A 24,058-nucleotide genomic window follows, 5' to 3' on the forward strand; every position below is an offset into this window, starting at 1 on the left:
ATGCACAGCCACACTTCCGTCTCACCCTAATAAAACCCAGACCTTTGGATTCCTCTCCCCTGGAACCCCCAGATCCACAACTTTGGGGTGCATTCTCACTCCCAGATCCCAAATCCAAAGCCCAGGTGCTCCCCTGTGCAAATATTCCAAACTCCTCAGTTCCACAGTTTATCTGTTGCCCGCTCCTAAATCCACAGCCCTGCAGCAACCCTCCTGAAGTACCAGATTTAGTCTGGAGTTCCACTCCCTGTTCAGCTTCCCTGGGGTCCCCCTCCTCCTCCCTTGCTGGCTGTGTCCTAAGCTATGTGGGATTCAGGGTTGGGGTGTAGTTGGGAGGTGAAATGAGGTGATTATATAATCAACCAAAGTCCATCCCTCTTTTTCAGGCGGTATAAAGGCAAACCACCCCAGCCATCACCATCTATCATCCCACTGCCACCATGCTGGCCTCAGGGCTGCTTCTGGTGACCTTGCTGGCCTGCCTGACTGTGATGATCTTGATGTCTGTCTGGCGGCAGAGGAAGAGCAAGGGGAAGCTGCCTCCGGGACCCACCCCATTGCCCTTCGTTGGAAACTACCTGCAGCTGAACACAAAGCAGATGTATAACTCCCTCATGAAGGTGTCCTAAGGCAGGGAGATGGGTGGCACGGGGTGGGGGCTGCCTAGTTGGCTGGGGCTTTGTGGCAGGGGATTGACCAGTGTGGACCAGAGTCTTAGGAAAGGGAGTTTTGGAGTTTCAGCGTCAGGGTCCTAGCAGGAAAGACAGGATCTTGGGATGTCCAGCTCCCTGGCTGTGAGAACCTGGGGGCGAAGCATCCCAGCACATGACATCTCGGTGCTGGGCCCCATTCAGAGTGGGGGCTGCTCCCTCTAACCACTCCCACCCACCTCCATCAGATCAGTGAGCGCTATGGCCCCGTGTTCACCATTCACCTGGGGCCCCGGCGGGTCGTGGTGCTGTGCGGACATGATGCCGTCAGGGAGGCTCTGGTGGACCAGGCTGAGGAGTTCAGCGGGCGAGGCGAGCAGGCCACCTTCGACTGGCTCTTCAAAGGCTATGGTGAGGGGGTGCCCAAGAGGGGGAAGGTGGCCTGGTGGACGCAATGGTCTCAGTGTCCCCAGCCTTCTCCCTGACTCTCCTGCCCACTGGAGGCTATGGCAGAGCCCCCTGTCTGGTCTTCTCTCCCCATCTCCCTTCATTGTGGCCTCTCCCTGTGCGTCCCTCACCTGTCTCCAGCGTCCCTGTCCTGATTCCTCCCTGCCTCTCTCTGCCCCGTCTCCTCCTTCTCTCTCACTGGAGTCTCCTCTTTCCCCTCTCTCTCCATCTCTGAGGACATCCTGGGTTTCTGTTTTCCAGCCCTGGTCCTCTGTCTTCATTTGTCTTTTTGTCGCTCTCAGCTTCTGTGCTTCTCCGTGTTTCTCCTCTCTCCGCTTCCCTCTCCCACTTCTTCCTCTGTCTTAGGATTTCAGGGTATTCCTACTTCCACATCTCCAGCCTCCAACTTCTGGTAACAGTCTGTCCTCCTTCCCCATCCTCTCTGTTTCTGTCTCCGTATTTTTCTCTCTTCTCCAGTTCAGCTTAAGAATCTTTCAACATTTTTATTTCCTCCTCCCAGATCTCCCCATATCTCACTTCCCCTCCCTCCATCTCTCTCTCTCTCTTTCTCTCCCCACTTCCTTCCCTTCCTCCATGGAGTATCCCCGTATCCCTCTGTTTCTCTGTGCATCTGTCTGTCTGGCCTTTCTGCTTCTTTTCTGATTCTCTTATTCTTTCTACCCGGTCTCTCTCTCTCTCTCTCTCTCTCTCTCTCTCTCTCTCTCTCTCTCTCTCGTGCTCTCGAGTTTCTCTGACTGAGTTTGCAGCTCTCCTGGGCACTCGCGCTGAATCCATCTCTCTCCCACCCCACTCCCTCTCTGCTCCACCCTTGGGGAGCCCCTTGGAGCTGGTCCGCTCCTGCCCCCGCCGCCCCCTGACCTCTCTCCACCCCCGCGTTCACCTCCCCAGGCGTGGCGTTCAGCAACGGGGAGCGCGCCAAGCAGCTCCGGCGCTTCTCCATCGCCACCCTAAGGGGTTTTGGCGTGGGCAAGCGCGGCATCGAGGAACGCATCCAGGAGGAGGCGGACTTCCTCATCGAGGCCCTCCGGGGCACGCACGGTGAGTAGGGGACCCCGAGTGCGAGGGCGGGGACCCGCGCTTTCTGCCTGGGGATGAGGACTAGGTGGGGAAAGGGGCCCGCACTTCCAGCCCTGGAGTCTGGCGCTGGGATTCGGCTCAACAGGGCCCTGCCTCCTGGAATTCTGACTCTCCTCAGACCTCTGAGTTGACTCTCTCCCCAACCCCCTTCTCCCGCCACACCTGCAGGCGCCAATATCGATCCCACCTTCTTCCTGAGCCGCACCGTCTCCAATGTCATCAGCTCCATTGTCTTTGGGGACCGCTTTGACTATGAGGACAAAGAGTTCCTGTCACTGTTGCGCATGATGCTGGGAAGCTTCCAGTTCACGGCAACCTCCACGGGGCAGGTAACAGGCTGCAGTCCGCCAGTGACGCCCCTACCACAACCTGCCAACTGCTCCCCTACCTGGAGACAGGTGCCCCAAACTCCCACCCCCCTCCAGACAGTGTCCCCTCAAAATCAGCCCCCGATATTGGACAACTGGACAGTTGCACCAGAACCCAGGAGGGATGCCCAATACCCAGTCTCCAAGGACACCTGGATAGCTCAACAGATGCTCCCCAAAACAGAGCCGCTGGCAGGATGCATACCCTCAGCTCAGCTCTCTCACCTGGGCACATGTTCCCATCCCCAGCTTACCGTAATTTGTAACAGGTGCTCCCTACCCAGTTCTTCTGAATATTTTAACACCTGGACAAATGACTGCGTCAACCCGCCTCCTGCATACCTGAACACCTGGTGCTGCAAAATCCAGCCCATCATAATCATTTCACATCTACACAAATGTCCCAGATTAGCCCACTGGAATATCTGGCCAAGGGCCCTCTACTTCACCCACTTAAATACCTGGAAACATGGACAGGTGCCCTAACCAATACCCTAAACACATAAATATCTAGACAGATTATTCCCTGACACCCAAATAAGTGTTCCTCAACCCTTTCCAATCACACACCCTACAGAGGTGCTCCCAGTGCATCCCACTTGCATAGGTAAACACCTCAACAGGTATCCCCTCCACTTCAACATCTTCACCAGCCCCACTTTAATACCTGAACACCCGTACAAAAGCCCCCAATCCAGACCCAGTAAGTATCTGGACAGCTGTCTCCAACCAAGCCCACTTGAATGCCTAAATACCTAGACAGGTGCCACTCACCTCATACCAGCCCCACCTGAAGAGCTAAACACCTGGACAGGTGTCTTCCAACTCAACTTCACTTGAATATCTTAACACCAAGATGTGTGCTCCAATCCAGCCTCATTTGCATACCTGAAACCTGGATATATGCCTCAGTTCTTCTCACCTAAATTACTAGACCGTGGCCCTGGCACCTAATCCACGTGAAAACTTAGATATAAGTTTCCATCCAACCTCACTGAAATACCTAAACACCTGGACAGATGCCTTTAACTCAGTTCCTTCCTTGCTATGAAACAAATCCCCATTCCCATCAGCTCCTGCCCCGTGACAGCTGTCCTTCCATTCCCATCCTCTCTCTGCAACCCCAGCTCTATGAGATGTTCTCTTCGGTGATGAAACACCTGCCAGGACCACAGCAACAGGCCTTTAAGGAGCTGCAAGGGCTGGAGGACTTCATCGCCAAGAAGGTGGAGCACAACCAGCGCACGCTGGATCCCAGTTCCCCACGGGACTTCATCGACTCCTTTCTCATCCGCATGCAGGAGGTACATCCCAGCAGCCAGTGCAGGCAGGTGCAAAGCCAGGGAGAGGGAAATCAGGATGGGAGTGGGGTGGGCAGACGACACAGGCCCATTCAAATTAGCCCTCATCATAATAATCCTTACAATTGGCTGGGCGCGGTGGCTCACGACCTGTAATCCCAGCACTTTGGGAGGCCGAGGCAGGTGGATCACCTGAGGTCAGGAGTTCGAGACCAGCCTGGCCAACATGGTGAAACCCCGTCTCTACTAAAAATATAAAAATGAGCTAGGCATGGTGGCATGCGCCTGTAATCCCAGCTACTCAGGAGGCTGAGACAGAAGAATTGTTTGAACCCGGGAGGCAGAGGTTGCAGTGAGCCGGGATCATGCCACTGCACTCCGGCCTGAGTGACAGAGCAAGACCCTGTTTAAAAAAAAAAAAAAAAAAAAGTCCTGACAATCCCAACTACATCAACCACTGCTGTTCCATCTACTGAGCCCTCACCCACAAGCACAACTTGTGCACATGCATTAGAATAGCAAGCACTTCTACAGCACTACCATGTGCCAGGCACTGCGTTAAGTGCTTTAAGATAGTCCGCCATGGAACACTCATAACAGCTTTTGAAGGAGGTTCAATCATGGCCCCAATTGTACAAATGAGGAAACTGAGGCCCAGAGAGTTTAAGTGTCTTAACTGAGGTCACACAGTGAGGAAGCCATGGTCCCCCAAGCTCAAACCCTGGTCTCTCTGAGCCTAAAGCTGGTGCTTTTAGCCACCATGCTCTCTAACCGTTCATGTCCTGGTTAGCAGACACACCTCCATGGACAGGTGACCTGGCTTTACATTGCAGGGTCCCCGCCTACCTCTGGATGTCAGCCTCCCATGTGGGAAGGCTTTAGGGAGTCCAAAGCTCAGGGAGAAAGGATCAAGGGAGGGATCCCTCCACAGTAAGTTTCAAGATTTTTAGGGAAGAAATAGGATGCTGTTGCTTAAAATTCTGTGCTTGTATCTCAGAAAAACTCTTTTTTTCTGACTCTTCATCTTGCCATCTCTGTACTAATTTCTCTTCGTCTCCCCTCATCCTTCTCTTTCCAAATATTCCTATCATTAAAAAAGTAACAGACTGGGCAACATGGCAAAACCCCGTCTGTACAAAAAAATGGCTAGGCATGGTGGTGCATGCCTGCGGTCCCAGCTACTAAGGAGGTTGAGGTGGGAGGATAGCTTGAGCCCAGGGTGGGCAGAGGTTGCAATGAGCCGATATCACAGCACTGCACTCCAGCCTGGGTGACAGAATAAGACCGTGTCTCAAAAAAAAAACGAATTAATTTTTTAACAATTAACAAGTGAGCCTGCATAGTCATGTGCATGTGCAGTTCCAGCTACTCAGGAGGCTGAGGCTGGAGGATTCCTTGAACCCAGGAGTTGGAGTCCAGCCTGTGCAACTTAGCAAGACCAAGTCCGTATAAGAAAAAAAAAACCCTAACTGACAGCTAAGTTGATAATTAAAGGATAGATGGTCAGCGAGGTAAAGAAGGTGAGAAGGAAGAGCATTTTGGGCAAAGCCAGCAGCCAGGGCAAGGGCTGGAACCTGGAGCGAGTTTGGCAAATCTAGGGTCCCTCTTTCCACCTTTGGTCTGGACCAAAGAGAGGTAGCTCCAAAGGAAAAGCCCTAGAAGGGCCCCAAGAGCATGGAGAGTGAGCTTGGTCTAAACCGCCCTCTCCCTGCAGGAGGAGAAGAACCCCAACACAGAGTTCTACTTGAAGAACCTGGTGATGACCACTCTGAACCTCTTCTTTGCGGGCACTGAGACCGTGAGCACCACCCTGCGCTACGGCTTCCTGCTGCTCATGAAGCACCCAGAGGTGGAGGGTAAGACTGGAAAGGGAGGAAACTGAAGGGCCCCAGACCCTCAAAACTCCCCTGAGCCTGGTTCAGTGTACCCACCTATCCCAGATCCCAGGACCCTGAGACGTGCCTTGCTGTCCAGAGACAGGGCAATATTCAGCTGATAGGCATCAGCTGAGTCTCATTAGCTATTAAAATACTGAAAATGTCTGCACTGATTGGTCAGTCACTCCTGTCCCAAGCCCACTGAGTGCCCGCTGCCTGCTCCTCTGGATCATCCCCTAAGTTCCTCCTTGTGCCTCCCCTCTGATTCTGACACAACCTGGTTTAACAGGATCCTGCTGCAACAATGCGAATGGCTGATGTCTGTTATGAATGGTCTATTTCCGTGTCATAGGCGGAGCCATATCATCCACCCCGTTTTGCCTATTCGAACTATCATCCCTGCTCTGAGATCCCTAGACACCTAAACACATTCCCCTCCTCCCCCAGCCAAGGTCCATGAGGAGATTGACAGAGTGATTGGCAAGAACCGGCAGCCCAAGTTTGAGGACCGGGCCAAGATGCCCTACACGGAGGCAGTGATCCACGAGATCCAAAGATTTGGAGACATGCTCCCCATGGGTTTGGCCCACAGGGTCAACAAGGACACCAAGTTTCGGGATTTCTTCCTCCCTAAGGTGCTGTCTCCCCTCCACCACCACCACTCAGACTACAGGGACTTCTAGCCTCTCTCTGTGTCCCCAGAATCCTGCCCCCATTAGCGTTCTAGACTCTGTCCCACTCCCTCAATCAGTCAAAAAAGACTTCCCCAACCACCACATCCGTTCCACCTTTCCACTTAGACACTCCTGAGTCCTGCATCTCGCCAGACTCTTTGTGTCAGGAGAATATACCCCATGTTCCCAAACTTCCTGTCTTAAGAAACAGGAGCCCCCTTTCCATTAGGCCTTTTGCCTTAGGGACACAAATCTCAGGTCCCTCAAACACCCTGCCTAGTGGAACATGGACCCCATGTCTCCCAAACTTCCTGTTTCAGAGACATGAACCTTCTATCCCCCAAAGCTCCTCCCTCAGAGGTCCCCAACTCCTCCATGCCTGCCACTCCCCTCACCTGGGGCACCCTAGTTCCCCCTGCAGCCTCTGTGTACTTTCACCAGTCCCCCCAACCTGCCTCATTACACACACCTTCCTCCTCCCTTCCAGGGCACTGAAGTGTTCCCTATGCTGGGCTCCGTGCTGAGAGACCCCAGGTTCTTCTCCAACCCCTGGGACTTCAATCCCCAGCACTTCCTGGATAAGAAGGGGCAGTTTAAGAAGAGTGATGCTTTTGTGCCCTTTTCCATCGGTAAGAGACCACTGTTTGCTGCCAGGCCACGGCTCACACCAGCAGGGGCCTCTCTCACCCACCTCCCCTCTCTGCGGTGTAGCCTGGTATTTCTCCAGCTTGGAAGTTCCTGTTAGAATCTACCATTGAGCCGCCACCAGCTGATACTCCCTTAACTGCCAAGCACCCAATACCTGCGCCCAGGTAAAAGGGAAGGAAACATCTTCCCCCATAGATTTATTTGTCTAGGGTCACACAGCAGATTCTTCGGCTCCCTGAAAAGGAGATAATGGCACAGCACAGCAGTCGTATTTGCAAGTGTATCTGGCGGGTAGGGACATCTAAACCTCCCATTGCTACACCTGGCATGGATCACCCCATCTATGATGGATGCATGACATTATGCCTTTTTCAAAACCCATAGAACTGTATAACACAGAGTAAACCCTAATGTAAACTATGACTTTGGTTAGTAATAATCTATCAATATTGGTTCACCATTGTTATATCTCTTATAGAAGGAAACTGAGGCTCAGGGAGGATCGGAGTCTCCTCTGAAAGTCTCTCAGGCCATAATATTCCACCCTTCCTCCCTAGAGAATGCAGCCGGGGGTCAGTAGGGGGTGGGGCTGCACTGAGAGTGGGCTTCACCTCCACCCCTCCTGCCTCTCCTCCTCAGGAAAGCGGTACTGTTTTGGAGAAGGCCTGGCCAGAATGGAGCTCTTTCTCTTCTTCACCACCATCATGCAGAACTTTCGCTTCAAGTCCCCCCAGTCGCCTAAGGATATCAACGTGTCCCCCAAACACGTGGGCTTTGCCACGATCCCACGAAACTACACCATGAGCTTCCAGCCCCGCTGAGCGAGGGCTGCGCTGGTGCAGGGCTGGTGGGCGGGGGCAGAGGCGGGGCTTGCGGGAGGGGCGGGGCTAAGAATGGGGGCAGGATGGGGGAAGGAAGGGGAGAGGTGGTTAGAGGGAACAGAAGAAACAGAAGGGGCTCAGTTCACCTTGATGATGTCCTTCAGAGCTGTGATGAGAGGAAGGGAAACCTTACAGTATGCTATGAAGAATAGTAATAATAGCAGCTCTTATTTCCTGAACAAGTACCTCCATGTCAGCTTTGTTCAAAAAGCATTGCACGCTCACTTCACTTAATTGCCACAAACCTCTGCAAAGGGGAAAAGCGTTCATGCCCATTTTACACGTGACAAAGCTGCGGCTCAGAAAGTTGTCTCTATCTGATTTCTCACAAAACGTTAAGTGCCCAGAAAATCTTTGAACACAGATCTGTGCCCATAGCCCTCTAGACAGATTCTTAAAAAGCACCCCTTCCTCACGTAAAACAGCTTAGTATAGCATCACATGGCCTGAACATCCCTGTCCTGGGGGGTTTTCCAGAGACCTGGCGGGCGGCTGTCCTGCCTTCTCTGCACACTTGCCTACTCGGCACGCTTTGAATACCAGGGTGTAGTCTGAGCTCGCTACCAGGTAAGGCCACTGTGGCCCAATCAGAGTCAGTCTAGGACACAACGAGACATGAATAGACATACAGAGTCAGTGCATTGACAATTCCTTTGCAGAGCAGAAGTTTTTAATTTTAATGACATTCTGTCATTGTATCTCTTAATGAAGAAGTTGAAGGAGAGAACCACTTTAATGCCGGGAGAACTCTGGATCAGGACATACCATACGCATGTTTGTGATCATGTGCAGGCTTGCATGTGAGCATATGACTGCATATTCTCCTCCGTGTATGCATGAAACACATTCCACTATGGGTTTCTGAAGGTGGGGCTCTCCTGATGGATCTGGGGTCTGTTGTAAGACCCAGCTAAGAGTTTGACAATCACCTGCCCACTCTCAAAGAAGTTAGTGTATGTCCCCCTTAGAAGCTCCCTTACAGCATTCACAAAAATTAACTCCAAGTTTATTGTAGGCCTAAATGAAAAGTGAGTATAAACTTCTAGAAGATAACATAGGAGAAAATCTAGATGATCTTAAGTTTGGTGATGGCTTATTAGATACAACACCAAAAGAACCATCCTTGAAAGAAGAAATTGATCAGTTCTGAGTCATTAAAATTAAAAATTTCTGCTCTGCAAGATAATTGTCAAGAGAATGACAATACAAGCTACAGGCTGGGAGAACATATTTGCAGGGAACACACCTGATAAAGGACTTACATTCAAAATACACAAAGAACTGTTAAAACTCAACAATAGAAAGCAACCTAATTAAAGAATGGGCAAAAATCTGAGCAGACACCTCACCAAATAAAATATACACACAGCAAATAAGCATAAGGAAAGATGCTCCACATCATGTCAGTAGCAATTTCAAATTTAAAAAATAATGATATACCATACCTACCTATTAGAATGGCTAAAATCCAAAACTGACAACACCAAATGCTGACAAGGAGGTGGCTCAACAGGAACTGTCATTCACTGATGGTGGGAATGCAAAATGGCACAGCTACTTTGGAAGACAGATTGGCGGTTTCTTGCAAAGCTAAACATATTTTTACTATGTGATACAGCAATCATGCTCTTCTGTATCAACCCAAATAAGTTGAAAATGTATAGCCACACAAAAATTTCTGCACAGATATTTATAGCAGCTTTATTCATAGTTGCCAAATCTTGTAAGCAACCAAGATGTTCTTCAATAAGTGAATGGATAAATGAACTGTGGTATGTTCATACAATGAAATATGGCCAGGCGTGATGGCTCATGCCTGTAATTACAGCACTATGGGAGGCCCAAGCAGGCAGATCATTTGAGGTCAGGAATTCGAGAACAGCCTGCCAACATGGTGAAACCCCATCTCTACTAAAAATACAAAAACTAGCCAGGCATGGTGGCATGCACCTGCGGTTCCAGCTACTTGGGAGGCTGAGGTGGGAGAATTGCTTGAACCCATGAGGCAGAGGTTGCAGTGAACTGTGATGGAGCCACTGCACTCCAGCCTAGGTGACACAGTGAGACTTTGTCTCAAAAAACAAGCAAAAAAAAAAAAAAAAACACAAAATATTATTTGGCAATACAAAGAAATCAGGCCTCAGAAAGACATGGAAGACCTGAAATGTATGTAGCTAAGTGAAAAAAGCCAGTCTGAAAAGGGCACATACTATATAATTCCAACTATATGACATTCTGGAAAAATGAAACTATGAAGACAGTACAAAGATAGTAGTTGCCAGGAGTTTAGGGAGGAGGAAGTATGAATAGGTGCAGCACATGTGGTTTTTAGGGCAGATAAACTATTCTGTATGATACTGAAATGCTACATGACATTATGCCTTATTCAAAACCCATAGAACTGTACAACAGAAAAAATAAACCCTAATGTAAACTACAGACTTTGGTTCATAATAATATATCAATATTGATTAATCATTGTAACAAAGGTATCATACTTACACAAGATGTAAGGGGGAAAAGCGAGTATATAGGAACTTTCTTCCATTCCAAGATGGATGAATAGGAACAACTCCAGTCTGCAGCTCCTAGCATGATGGACACAAAAGATGAGTGATTTCTGCAATTCCAACTGAGGTACCTAGTTCATCTCACTGGGACTGGTTGGACAGTGGGTGCAGCCCATGGAGGGTGAGCCAAAACAGGGTTGGGTATTGCCTTACCCGGGAAATGCAAGGGGTTGGGAGATTTCCCTTTCCTAGCCAAGGGAAGCCGTGACAGAGTGTACCTGGAAAACTGGAACACTCCTGCCCAAATACTGCGCTTTTCCAATGGTCTTAGCAAATGGCACGCCAGGAGATTATATCCCATGCATGGCTCGGCAGGTCCCATGCCCACAGAGCCATGCTCACTGCTAGTGCAGCAGTCTGAGATCAAACTGTGAGGCAGCAGCCTGGCTGGGGGAGGGGTGTCTGCCATTGCTGAGGTGTGAGGAGGTAAACAAAGCATACAGGGAAGCTCAAACTGGGTGGAGCCCACCGGAGCTCAGCAAGGCCTGTTGCCTCTGTACATTCCACCTCTGGGGGCAGGGCATAACTAAACAAAAGGCAACAGAAACTTCTACAAGCTTAAAAGTCCTTGTCTGACAGCTCTGAAGAGAGCAGTGGTTCTTCCAGCACGGCGTTTAAGCTCTGAGAACGGACAGACTGCCTCCTCAAGTGGGTCCCTGACCCCCATGTAGCCTAACTGGGAGACACCTCCCAGGAGGGGCTGACTGACATCTCATACACACAGGTGGGTGCCCCTCTGGGATGAAGCTTCCACAGGAAGGATCAGGTGCCAATATCTGCTGTTCTGCAGCCTCCACTGGTGATACTCAGGAAAACAGGATCTGGAGTGGACCTCCAGCAAACTCCAACAGACCTGAAGCTGAGGGACCTGACTGTTACAAAGAAAACTAACAAACAGAAAGGAATAGCATCAACATCAACAAAAAGGACATCCTCACCAAAACCCCATCTGTAGGTCACCAACATCAAAGACCAAAGGTGGAGAAACCAGAGCAGAAAACCTGAAAATTCTAAAAACCAGAGCACCTCTTCTCCTCCAAAGGATTGCAGCTCCTCACCAGCAATGGAGCAAAGCTGGACAGAGAATGACTTTGATGAGCTGACAGAAGTAGGCTTCAGAAAGTCAGTAATAACAAACTTCTTTGAGCTAAAGGAGCATGTTCTAACCCATTGCAAGGAAGCTAAAAACCTTGAAAAAAGACTAGATGAATGGCTAACGAGAATAAACAGTGTAGAGAAGAACTTAAATGACCTGAAGGAGCTGAAAACCATGGCACAAGAACTACATGACACATGCACAAGCTTCAATAGCCAATTCAATCAAGTGGAAGAAAGGGTATCAGTGATTGAAGATCAAATTAATAAAATAAGGTGAGAAGACAAGATTAGAGAAAAAAGAGTAAAAAGAAATGAACAAAGCCTCCAAGAAAAATGGGACTCTGTGAAAAGACCAAATCTACATTTGATTGATGTACCTGAAAGTGATGGGGAGAATGGAACCAAGTTGGAAAACACCCCTCAAGATATAATGCAGGAGAACTTCCCCAACCTAGCAAGGCAGGACAACATTCAAATTCAGGAAATACAGAGAACACCACAAAGATACTCCTCGAGAAGAGCAACCCCAAGACACATAATTGTCAAATTCACCAAGATTGAAATGAAAGAAAAAATGTTAAGGGCAGTGAGAGAGAAAGGTTGGGTTACCCACAAAGGGAAGCCCATCAGACTAACAGCAGAACTCTCAGCAGAAACTCTACAAGCCAGAAGAGAGTGGGGGCCAATATTCAACATTCTTAAAGCAAAGAATTTTCAACTCAGAATTTCATATCCAGCCACACTAAGCCTCATAACTGAAAGAGAAATAAAATCTGTTACAGACAAGCAAATGCTGAGAGATTTTTTCACCACCAGGCCTGCTTTACAAGAGCTCCTGAAGGAACCACTAAACATGGAAAGGAACAACCGGTACCAGCCACTGCAAAAACAGGCCAAATTGTAAAGACCATCAAGGCTAGGAAGAAATTGCATCAACTAACAGGCAAAATACCCAGCTAACATCATAATGACAGGATCAAATTCACACATAACAATATTATCCTTAAATGTAAATGGGCTAAATGCCTCAATTAAAAGACACAGACTGGCAAATTGGATAAAGAGTCAAGACTCATCAGTGTGCTGTATTTAAGAGATCCATCTCACGTGCAGAGACACACATAGGCTCAAAATAAAGGGTTGGAGGAAGACCTACCAAGCAAATGGAAAGCAAAAAAAAAAGCAGTGGTTGCAATCCTAGTCTCTGATAAAACAGACTTTAAACCAACAAAGATCAAAAGAGACAAAGAAGGCCATTACATAATGGTAAAGGAATCAATTCAACAAAAAGAGCTAACTAGCCTAAATATACATGCACCCAATACAGGGTGCATATATATTTATGCACCTAGATTCATAAATATGCACTAGACTCATAAAGCAAGTCCTGAGAGACCTACAAAGAGACTTAGACTCCCACACAATAATAATGGGAGAGTTTAACACCCCGCTGTCAATATTAGACAGATGATTGAGACAGAAGCTTAACAAGGATATCCAGGAATTGAACTCAGCTCTGCACCAAATGGACCTATTAGACATCTACAGAACTCTCCACCCCAAATCAACAGAATATACATTCTTCTCAGCACCACATTGCACTTATTCCAAAATTGACCACAAAGCTGGAAGTGAAGCACTCCTCAGCAAATGTAAAAGAACAGAAATCACAACAAACTCTCTCTTAGACCACAGTGGAATCAAATTAGAACTCAGGATTAAGAAACTCACTGAAAACCACACGGCTACAGGGAAACTGAACAACCTGCTCCTGAATGATTACTGGGTACATAACAAAATGAAGGCAGAAATAAAGATGTTCTTTGAAACCAATGAGAAGAAAGACACAATGTAGCAGAATCTCTGGGACACATTTAAAGCAGTGTGTAGAGGGAAATTTATAGCACTAAATGCCCACAAGAGAAAGCAGGAAAGATCTAAAATTGACACCATAACATCACAATTAAAAGAACTAGAGAAGCAAGAACAAACACATTCAAAAGCTAGCAGAAGGCAAGAAATAACTAAGATCAGAGCAGAACTGAAGGAGATAGAGAAACAAAAAGCCCTTCAAAAAATCAATGAATCCAGGAGCTGGTTTTTGAAAAGATCAACAGAATATATAGACCACTAGCAAGACTAATAAAGAAGAAAAGAGGGAAGAATAAAATAGATGCAATAAAAAATGATAATGGGTATATCACAACTGATCCCACAGAAATACAAACTACTATCAGAGAATACTATAAACACCTCTATGCAAATAAGCTAGAAAATCTAGAAGAAATGGATAAATTCCTGGACACATACACCCTCCCAAGACTAAACCAGGAAGAAATTGAATCTCTGAATAGACCAATAACAGGCTCTGAAATTGAGACAATAATTAATAGCCTACCAACCAAAAAAAGTCTAGGACCAGAGGTATTCACAGCCAAATTCTACCAGAGGTACAAAGAGGAGATGGTACCATTCCTTCTGAAACTATTCTAATCAATAGAAAAAGAGGGAATCCTCCCTAAATCATTTTATGGGGCCAGCATTATCCTGATACCAAAGCCTGGCAGAGACACAACAAAACAAGAGAATTTTAGACCAATATCCCTCATAAACATTGATGCAAAAATCCTCAATAAAATACTGGCAAACTGAATCCAGCAGCACATCAAAAAGCTTATCCACCACAATCAAGCTTCACCACAATCAAGGCTGAACCAGCCTTGGCTTCATCCCTGGAATGCAAGGCTGGTTCAACATACACAAATCAATAAATGTAATCCATCACATAAACAGAACCATCAACAAAAACCACATGATTATCTCAATAGACACAGAAAAGGCCTTCAACAAAATTCAACAGCACTTCATGCTAAAAACTCTCAATAAATTAGGTATTGAGTGAACATATCTCAAAATAATAAGAGCTATTTATGACAAACCCACAGCCAATATACTGAATGGGCAAAAACTGGAAGCATTCCCTTTGAAAACTGGCACAAGACAGGGATGCCCTCTCTCAACACTCCTTTTCAACATAGTGTTCGAAGTTCTGGCCAGGGCAATCAGGCAAGAGAAAGAAATAAAGAGTATTCAATTAGGAAAAGAGGAAGCCAAATTGTTCCTGTTTACAAATGGCATGACTGTATATTTAGAAAACCCCAACATCTCAGCCCCAAATCTCTTTAAGCTGATAAGCAACTTCAGCAAAGTCTCAGGATGCAAAATCAATATGCAAAAATCACAGGCATTCTTATACACCAATAACAGGCAAACAGAGAGCCAAATCATAAGTCAACGCCCATTCACAACTGCTTCAAAGAGAATAAAATACCTAGGAATCCAACTTACAAGGGATGTGAAGGACCTTTTCAAGGAGAACTACAAACCACTGCTAACGAAATAAAAGAGGATACAAACAAATGGAAGAACATTCCATGCTCATGGATAGGAAGAATCAGTATCGTGAAAATGGCCATACTGCCCAAGGTAATTTATAGATTCAGTGCCATCCCCATCAAGCTACCAATGACTTTCTTCACAGAATTGGAAAAACTACTTTAAAGTTCATGTGGAACCAAAAGAGAGCCCACACTGACAGGACAATCCTAAGCAAAAAGAACAAAGCTGGAGGCATGATGCTACCTGACTTCAAACTATACTACAAGGCTACAATAACCAAAACAGCATGGTACTGGTACCAAAACAGAGATACAGACCAATGAAACAGAACAGAGGCCTCATAAATAACACCACACATCTACAAATATCTGATCTTTGACAAACCTGACAAAAACAAGAAATGGGGAAAGGATCCCTATTTAATAAATTGTTCTGAGAAAACTGGCTAGTCATATATAGAAAGCTGAAACTGGATCCCTTCCTTGCGCCTTATACAAAAATTCACTCAAGATGGATTAAAGACTTAAATGTTAGACCTAAAACCATAAAAACCCTAGAAGAAAACCTAGGCAATACCATTCAGGACATAGGCATGAGCAAGGACTTTATGACTAAAACACCAAAAGCAATGGCAACAAAAGCCAAAATAGACAAATGGGATCTAATTAAACTAAAGAGCTTCTGCACAGCAAAAGAAACTACCATCAGAGTGAACAGGCAGCCTACAGAATGGGAGAAAAGTTTTGCAATCTACCCATCTGAGAAAGGGCTGATATCCAGAATCTACAAAGAACTCAAATTTATAAGAAGAAAGCAAACAACCCCATCAAAAAGTGGGCAAAGGATATGAACAGACATTTCTCAAAAGAAGACATTTATGCAGCCAACAGACACATGAAAAAATGTTCATTTTCACTGGTCATCAGAGAAATGCAAATCAAAACCACAATGAGATACTATCTCACATCAAAGTCAGGAAACAACAGACGCTAGAGAAGATGTGGAGAAATAGGAACGCTTTTACACTTTTGGTGGGAGTGTAAACTAGTTCAACCACTGTGGAAGACAGTGTGGCGATTCCTCAAGGATCTAGAGCTAGAAATACCATTTGACCCAGCAATCCCATTACTGAGTATATACCCAAAGGATTATAAATCATGCTACTATAAAGACACATGCACACGTATGTTTATTGCAGCACTATTCACAATAGCAAAGACTTGGAACCAACCCAAATGTCCATCAATGATAGACTGGATTAAGAAAATGTGGCACATATACACCATGGAATACTATGCAACCATAAAAAAGGATGATTTCATGTCCTTTGCAGGGACATGGATGAAGCTGGAAACTATCATTCTGAGCAAACTATCACAAGGACAGAAAACCAAACACCGCATGTTCTCACTCATGGGTGGGAATTGAACAATGAGAACACTTGGTCACAGGGTGGGGAACATCACACACCAGGGCCTGTCGTGGGGTGGGGGCCTGGGGGAGGGATAGCATTGGGAGAAATTCCTAATGTATATGAGGGGTTGATGGGTGCAGCGGCCCAGCATGGCACATGTATACTTATGTAAGGAGCCTGCACGTTATGCACATGTACCCTAGAACTTAAAGTATAATTTTTAAAAAAAGGATCTAGAATTAGAGTTACATAAGAGGAGTAAGTTCAAGAGATCTACTGTACAGCATGGTAACTATAGTTAATGATGATATATCATATTTTTGGAAAATGCAAAGAGAGTGGACATTGAGTTCACACTACACAAATGATAACTATGTGAGATAATGCATTTGTTAATTGGATAAATTTAACTATTTCACAATACTTATACTTCAAAACATCATGTTGCACACAATACAATAAATACATTTTTTTGAGATAGGTCTTGCTCTGTTGCCCAGGCTGGAATGCAGTGCTACCATCATGGCTCACTGCAGCCTCGACCTCCCAGGCTCAAGTTATCCCCCGACCTAAACCCTCAAGTAGCTGGAACTACAGGTGTATATTCAGTTTTTTGTGCTTTTATTTATTTATTTTTGTGGGTACATAGTAGGTGTATATATTTATGGAGTGCATGAGATGTTTTGATACAGGCATGCAACGTGAAATAAGCACATCATGGAGAATGGGGTATCCATCCCCTCAAGCATTTATCCTTTGAGTTGCAAACAATCCAATTACATTCTTTAAATTATTTTAAAATATACAATTAAGTTATTATTGACTACAGTCACCCTGTGGTGCTATCAAGTAGTAGGTCTTATTCATTCTTTCTAACAATTTTTCGTACCCATTAACCATCCCCACCTTCCCCCCAGTCCTCCACTACCCTTTCCAGCCTCTGGTAACCATCTTCTACTCTGTGTCCATGAGTTCAATTGTTTTGATTTTTAGATCCCACAAATAAGTAAGACCATGCGATGTTTGTCTTTCGGTACCTGGCTTATTTCACTTGACATAATGATCTCCTAATTTCTTTTTTGAGTCCATTCAATTCTAGAACATCTCCTTATTTTTTAAACTATTTTGTAGACACAAGGTTTTGTCATGTTGCCCAGGCTGGTCTCGAACTCCTGAGCTCAAGTGATCCACCCACCTCTGCCTCCCAAAGTGCTGGGATTACAGATGTGAGCCACTGTGCCCAGCATTTTTCTTTCTTTGTTTTTGTCTTTTATCTCACCTGGGACCCATGAGATTCATTTTTAAATACTCAAGTTAAAAAGGGGAGATGGAGGTGGAAGAAGACATGAAACAAGATTGTTTGTGTGTTGAAAACCTCTGGGTGATGCGTACATGGATCCTATTTTCTGTACTTTTTTTTTTTTTTTTAGACAGAGCCTTCCTCTGTCATCCAGGCTGTCATGTCATCCATGGCACCTGGCCACTCTACTTTTATAGAACTTTGAAAATTGCCAGGCATGATGGCTCACACCTGTAATCCCAGCATTTTGGGAGGCCAAGGCGGGTGGATCACCTGAAGTCGGTAGTTCAAGACCAGCCTGACCAACATGGAGAAACCCCATCTCTACTAAAAATACAAAATTAGCCAGGCGTGGTGGTGCATGCATGTAATCCCAACTACTCAGGAGGCTAAGGCAGGAGACTCGCTTGAACCCAGGAAGCAGAGGTTGTGGTGAGCCAAGATCGTGCCATTGCGCTCCAGCCTGGGCAACAAGAGCGAAACTCCGTCTAAAAAAAAAAAAATTTCAAAATTAGCCAGGCATGATGGTGCATGCCTGTAATCCCAGCTACTCAGGAGGCTGAGGCAGGATAATTGCTTGAACCCAGGAGGCCGAGGTTGCAGTGAGCCGAGATCATACCATTGCACTCCAGCCTGGGCAACAAGAGCTAAACTCTATCTCAAAAAAAAAAAAAAAAAGTTGATAATAAAAAGGTTAAGAGAAATGAAGAATAAAGAGGATCAGAGAATGGAGCAGGAATTGAAGGATGACATGGGGTCAAGAGAAGGTCTGGCATTCTCATATACGTCTCAGGGAAATGTAAATTGATAAACCACTTGGAAGAGCTGTTTGGCAGTACCCACTAAGGCTAAAATATACCTTATCCTATGGCCCAACAATACCAAAAATAACTGAATGCACAGATTACAAAACGCCTTGTATAAGAATATTCAGGCCAGGCGCGATGGCTCACACCTGTAATCTAAGCACTTTGGGAGGCTGAGGCGGGCGGATCACTTGAGGTCAGGAGTTCGACACCAGCCTGGCCAACATGGTGAAACCCTATCTCTGCTAAAAAATACAAAAATTAGCTGGGCATGGTGGCATGAACCTGCAGTCCCAGCTACTCAGGAGGCTGAGGTGGGAGAATCACTGGAACCCAAGAGGGAGAGGCCACAGTGAGCTGAGATCATGCCATTGCACTCCAGCCTACACGACAGAGAGAAAGCCTGTCTCAAAAAATAAAAATAAAAAAGAATGTTCAGAGCAGCTTATAGCCAAAAACTGGAAACAAATCAAATGTTCATCAACAGGTGAATGGATAAAGAAATTATGGTATATTCATACAATGAAATACATTAGCAAGACTGGCACAGTGGCTCACACCTATAATCCCAGCACTTTGGGAGACTGACACAGGCAAATCGCTTAAGGTCAAGAGTTCAGGACCAGCCTGGGCAACATAGTTAGACTCCATCTCTAAAAAAATAAAAAACAGGCCGGGTGCAGTGGCTCACATCTGTAATCCCAGCACTTTGGGAGGCCTAAGCGGGCAGATCACGAGGTCAGGAGATTGAGACCGTCCTGGCTAACACGGTGAAACCCCTTCTCTATTAAAAATACAAAAAATTAGCCGGGTGAGGTTGCAGGCGCCTGTATTCCCAGCTACTTGGGAGGCTGAGGCAGGAGAATGGCCTGAACCCAGGAGGCGGAGCTTGCAGTGAGCCGAGATCGTGCCACTGCACTCCACCCTGGGCGACAGAGCAAGACTCCGTCTCAAAAATAAATAAATAAATGAATAAATAAATAAATAATAAAAATAAAAAACAAAAAAAGTAGCTAGGCATGGTGGTACGGGCTTATAGTCCCAGCTAATTGGGGTGCCAAAGCAGGAGGATCACTTGAGCTCAGGAGGTAAAAGAAAGAGGGAAGGAAGGAAGGAAGGAAGGAAGGGGCAATACCTACCATTATACCATTTCTGGTGTGTGTTTTTAATAGCCATCCTAATGAACATGAAGTTATATCTCTTGCTTTTGATTTTTATTTCCCTAGATGGCTAGTGATTTTGAACATCTTTTCATAAAAGGGTCTTTTTAAGATGGGAGAAATACAGCTTATTGGGGGTTTTTTTGTTTGTTTTGTTTTGTTTTTTGAGACAGAGTCTCCCTCTGTTGCCCAGGCTGGAGTGCAGTGGTGTGATCTCGGCTCGCTGCGACCTCTGCCTCCCGGGTTCAAGCAATTCTCCTGCCTCAGCCTCCTGAGTAGCTGGGACTACAGGCACACACCACCATGCCAAGCTATTTTTGTATTTTTAGTAGTCAGGGTTTCACCATGTTGGCCAGGCTGGTCTGGAACTCCTGATCTCTATTGATCTGCCCATCTTGGCCTCCCAAAGTGCCAGATTACAGGCATGAGCCACCATGCCCGGCCAGCTTATTGGCTCTTTATGAAAAATATTCAGTAGAGAGAAGAAAACAAATCACACAGGAAATGAAAACATGACACAGCCACTTTGGAAAAGAGTTTGGAAGTTTCTTATAAATACACACTCATCATAGAACCCAGCAGTCACACTCACAGATATATCCAGATACACGAAACATAGATCCCCACAAAGACATATGCCTATATGCCAAGAATAATACATATTATTATTCATAATAGCCAGACCTTGGGAACAATCCACATTTCCATCAACTGGTGAAAAGCAAATTGTGGCACATCTATATGCGGTGACATGCTACTCTGCAATGAAAAGGAATGAGCTTCTGATGTATGTAACACATGGTTAACTCTCAAAAGCATTACATATGCTTCCCAGAAGCAGCCTTGGTATATGGAAGAAATGCTGTAGATTTTCTTTTTTTTTTTTTTTTTTTTGAGACGGAGTCTCGCTCTGTCGCCCAGGCTGGAGTACAGTGGCATGATCTTGGCTCACTGCCACCTCCGCCTCCCAGGTTCAAGTGATTCTCCTGCCTCAGCCTCCCGAGTAGCTGGGATTACAGGCACCCTCCATCAAGTCCAGCTAATTTTTGTATTTTTCATAGAGAGAGGGGTTCACCACGTTGGCCAGGCTGGTCTCAAATTCCTGACCTCAGGTGATCCACCCGCCTCAGCCTCCCAAAAAGCTAAGATTACAGGCGTGAGCCACCATGCCCAGCCATATATTTTCATTTATATGAAATGTAGATCAATAGTGGGAAGAAAAAACTAGAACAGGGCTGGATGCAGTGGCTCAAGCCTGTAATCCCAGCACTCTGGGAGGCTGAGGCAGAAGGATTGCTTGAGCCCAGGAGTTCGAGATCAGCCTGGGCAACATAGGGAGACCTCTGCCTCTACAAAAAATTTTTAAATTAGCCAGTTGTGATGGCACAGGCCTCTACTTCCAGCTACTCAGGAGGCTGAGGCGGGGGGATCGTTTGAGCCAGGGAGGTCAAGGTTGCAGCGAACAATGATCACACCACTGCACTCCAGCCTGGGGGACAGAGCAAGACCCTGTCTCAAAAGAAGAGAAAAAAACCTAGAACAATGGTTGCCGACAAGAGATGGAGCATGGTTGACTAGGAAGGAGTATGAAAGAGGGTTCTCTTTTCATTATTATTATTACTTTAGAGAAGGGGGTCTCTCTTTGTCACCCAGGCTGGAGTGCAGGTGTGTGTTCATAGCTCACTGTAGCCTGGAACTCGTGGGTGTAAGTGATCTTCCACCTCAGCCCCTTGAGTAGCTGGGATTACAAGTGTGCACCACCACACTTAGCTATTGTTTTTTTCTTTTTTTAGTAGAGACAGGGGTCTCGCAATGTTGCACAGCCTGGTCTCAAATTTCTGGCCTCTAGTGATCCTCCCACCTCAGCCTCCTATAGCTAGGATTATAGGCACAAACCACCACGCCCAGCTCCAAGAGAACTTTCTTCGATGATGAAAATATTCTGTATCTTCACAGGGATTTCGATGCATTCAAAATTCAGCAAATGTTCACTTACCATGTGTGTATTTCATCACAGGTAAATTTTACCTAAAGAAATCGTTAAGGGAAAACTCCATCTACACACCTTCACAGGAACTATGACACAGTAAATAGAATCAAGTCCTCCAGTTGGCGATGGAATGGGATTTGGCACAGCAGAAGGGGGCTCACCTAAGCCTGACATGGGACACTGTGTGGTTCTAGCAGGAAGGAAGGCTGCATGTGCCGTCCAGATGCCAGTGGGCAAGAGGACAGGATGATGGAGGATGCGCCCGCTCACTGCCCATTGCTGCCGTTCTCTCCGTGAGATAAGAAGCGGGTTCATCAACAAAGAGTGAGGTGAGTGAAGAGGGTTTTGGAGTTTGAGGAGGCAGGAACAAAAGGATAGGAATAGGGCGGGGGGAGTTCCAAGAGAGGACAATGAGAGGCGAGGCATTTTTCCACCATGGAGTGTGTTTCAGCTTTCTGCAATACCCCAGCGGTTCTCAACTGGGTTGATTTTTTTCCTCCCAAGGGGACATTCAATAGTATCTGGAGTCATGTTTGTTTGTAACAACTGGCAGGGAATGAGTGGGTGGGTTCTGTCATCTACTGAGTAGAAACCAAGGACACTGCTAAACATCCTACCACACACAGGATGCGGCCCCCACCACCCACGAAGGCCCAAGACATCAACAGCAGTGAGTTGGGAAATTGCAATACAACCCTTCCTTGCCCCAAGTTCCCTCTGTAGCAGGAGAGCAAGTCAGAATAACAGAACTCAAAGCCTCTTAAAACCTCCCTTCTCGGCCACACACGGTGGCTCACGCCTGTAATCCCCAGAGGCCCAGGTGGGAGGATCGCTTGAGCCCAGGAGTTGGGGACCAGACTGGGTGACATAGCATGCTAGATCTCATATCTACTAAAAATTTTAAAAATTAGCCAGGTGTGGTGATGCACGCCTGTAGTCCCAGCTGCTTGGGAGGCTGAGGCAGGAGAATCCCTTAAGCCCAGGAGATCGAGGCTGCAATGTGCTATGATCACACCACTAAACTCCAGTCTGGGTGACAGAGTGAGACCCTGTGTCAAAACAAACTAACTAACTGCCCTTCCCATAAATCCCAGTTTCCCCAGTCAGGTGGTCCCATTAGGCCCATCTTTTTTTTTTCTTTTTTTTGAGTCAAAGTTTCACTCTTGTTGCCCAGGCTGGAGTGCAATGGTACAATCTCAGCTCACTGCAACCTCCACCTCCCAGGTTCAAGTGATTCTCCTGCCTCAGCCTCCTGAGTAGCTGGGATTATAGGCAAGCACCACCACGCCTGGCTAATTTTTTTTTGTATTTTTAGTAGAGACAGGGTTTTGCCATGTTGGTCAGGCTGTCTCAAACTCCTGACCTCAGGTGATCCACCCACCTCGGCCTCCCAAAGTGCTGGGATTACAGGCATGAGCCACCACGCCCAGCCTCATTAGGCCCCTCTTAACCAAGTTCTAGGGTGAGGGATAAGTTGCTTACAGGGCTGGCGTGGATACAGCACTACACCCTCCCCTTAAAAGTAGGGAGTAGATGCCAAGGGAAACTAGAGCTATATAATCCCATCATCAAGCCTTCAGCCCTCTTCCAGGACCTGCCCCAACCGGCCTATCCAGGACTGAAACAACAGCATGGGCCCCACCTCCACCCCACCATATGCCTGGGACCTAGGGTGTCAAATTCCCCAGGATCTCCAAACACTTCCTCCTCTGCCCCTCTGAGAACAGCAATGCTGGTGCACACCCACGAACCTGTGGGGGTACCCACACCTCCACCTGGCCTCCCAGACCCTTGACCGCAGGGGCTCTCCACCCAGCCTAGCCCCTGGCACCAGAGCCCTGGCCCAGCTCCAGGTTTTGCATTCTGCCCTTGTGACCTGGCCAGGAGGTGGGTAACTAGGGCCAGTTTCTTCTTCTTTTTTTTTTTTTTTTTTTTTTGAGACCGAGTCTCAGCCTGTTGCCCAGGCTGGAGTGCAGTGGCATGTTCTTAGCTCACTGCAACCTCCACCTCCCAGGTTCAAGCGATTCTCCTGCCCCAGCCTCCCAAGTAGCTCAGACCACAGGTGTGAGCCACCACGCCTGGCTAATTTTTGTATTATTAGTAGAGACAGGGTTTCACCATGTTGGCCAGGCTGGTCTCGAACTCCTGACCTCAGGTGATCCACCCACCTCGGCCTCCCAAAGTGCTGGGATTACAGGTGTGAGCCACTGCGCCTGGCCTACTAGGGTGAGTTTCTAAGGCAGGAGCTGAGAGTAGACATGGCTAGTAGGGTGTTCAGGAGGGCAGGAGGAGGGCTGTTTATGAGCCAGTGGTGGGAGAGAGTGTCATTCTAGTCTGAGAGCCTTTTTCCCTGTGGCTTCCAGCTCTGCCCTTTTCT

General features: G+C 46.7%; 1 protein-coding gene across 1 annotated transcript; it reads left to right on the forward strand.

The window, feature by feature from the left end:
* Positions 1–419: 419 nt before the first annotated feature.
* Positions 420–9,676, forward strand: CYP2A13 (cytochrome P450 family 2 subfamily A member 13). The gene is made up of 9 exons (XM_031004339.3): positions 420–620; positions 899–1,061; positions 2,007–2,156; positions 2,364–2,524; positions 3,691–3,867; positions 5,579–5,720; positions 6,189–6,376; positions 6,903–7,044; positions 7,703–9,676. Exons 1-9 carry the CDS (start codon positions 441–443, stop codon positions 7,882–7,884), a joined length of 1,485 nt encoding a protein of 494 aa, XP_030860199.2. The 5' UTR covers positions 420–440; the 3' UTR covers positions 7,885–9,676.
* The last annotated feature ends 14,382 nt before the right edge of the window (positions 9,677–24,058 follow it).

Source organism: Gorilla gorilla, chromosome 20 (genome assembly GCF_029281585.2).
Source record: "Gorilla gorilla gorilla isolate KB3781 chromosome 20, NHGRI_mGorGor1-v2.1_pri, whole genome shotgun sequence".
Lineage (NCBI taxonomy): Eukaryota > Metazoa > Chordata > Mammalia > Primates > Hominidae > Gorilla > Gorilla gorilla.

Bases quoted from the DNA above. Each gene is read 5' to 3' on its own strand.
- CYP2A13 (XM_031004339.3), top strand. From the start codon at position 441: ATGCTGGCCTCAGGGCTGCTTCTGGTGACCTTGCTGGCCTGCCTGACT. The intron at 621-898 runs GTGTCCTAAGGC...CACCTCCATCAG, and splicing joins TGTATAACTCCCTCATGAAG to ATCAGTGAGCGCTATGGCCC. The intron at 6,377-6,902 runs GTGCTGTCTCCC...CCTCCCTTCCAG, and splicing joins GGGATTTCTTCCTCCCTAAG to GGCACTGAAGTGTTCCCTAT.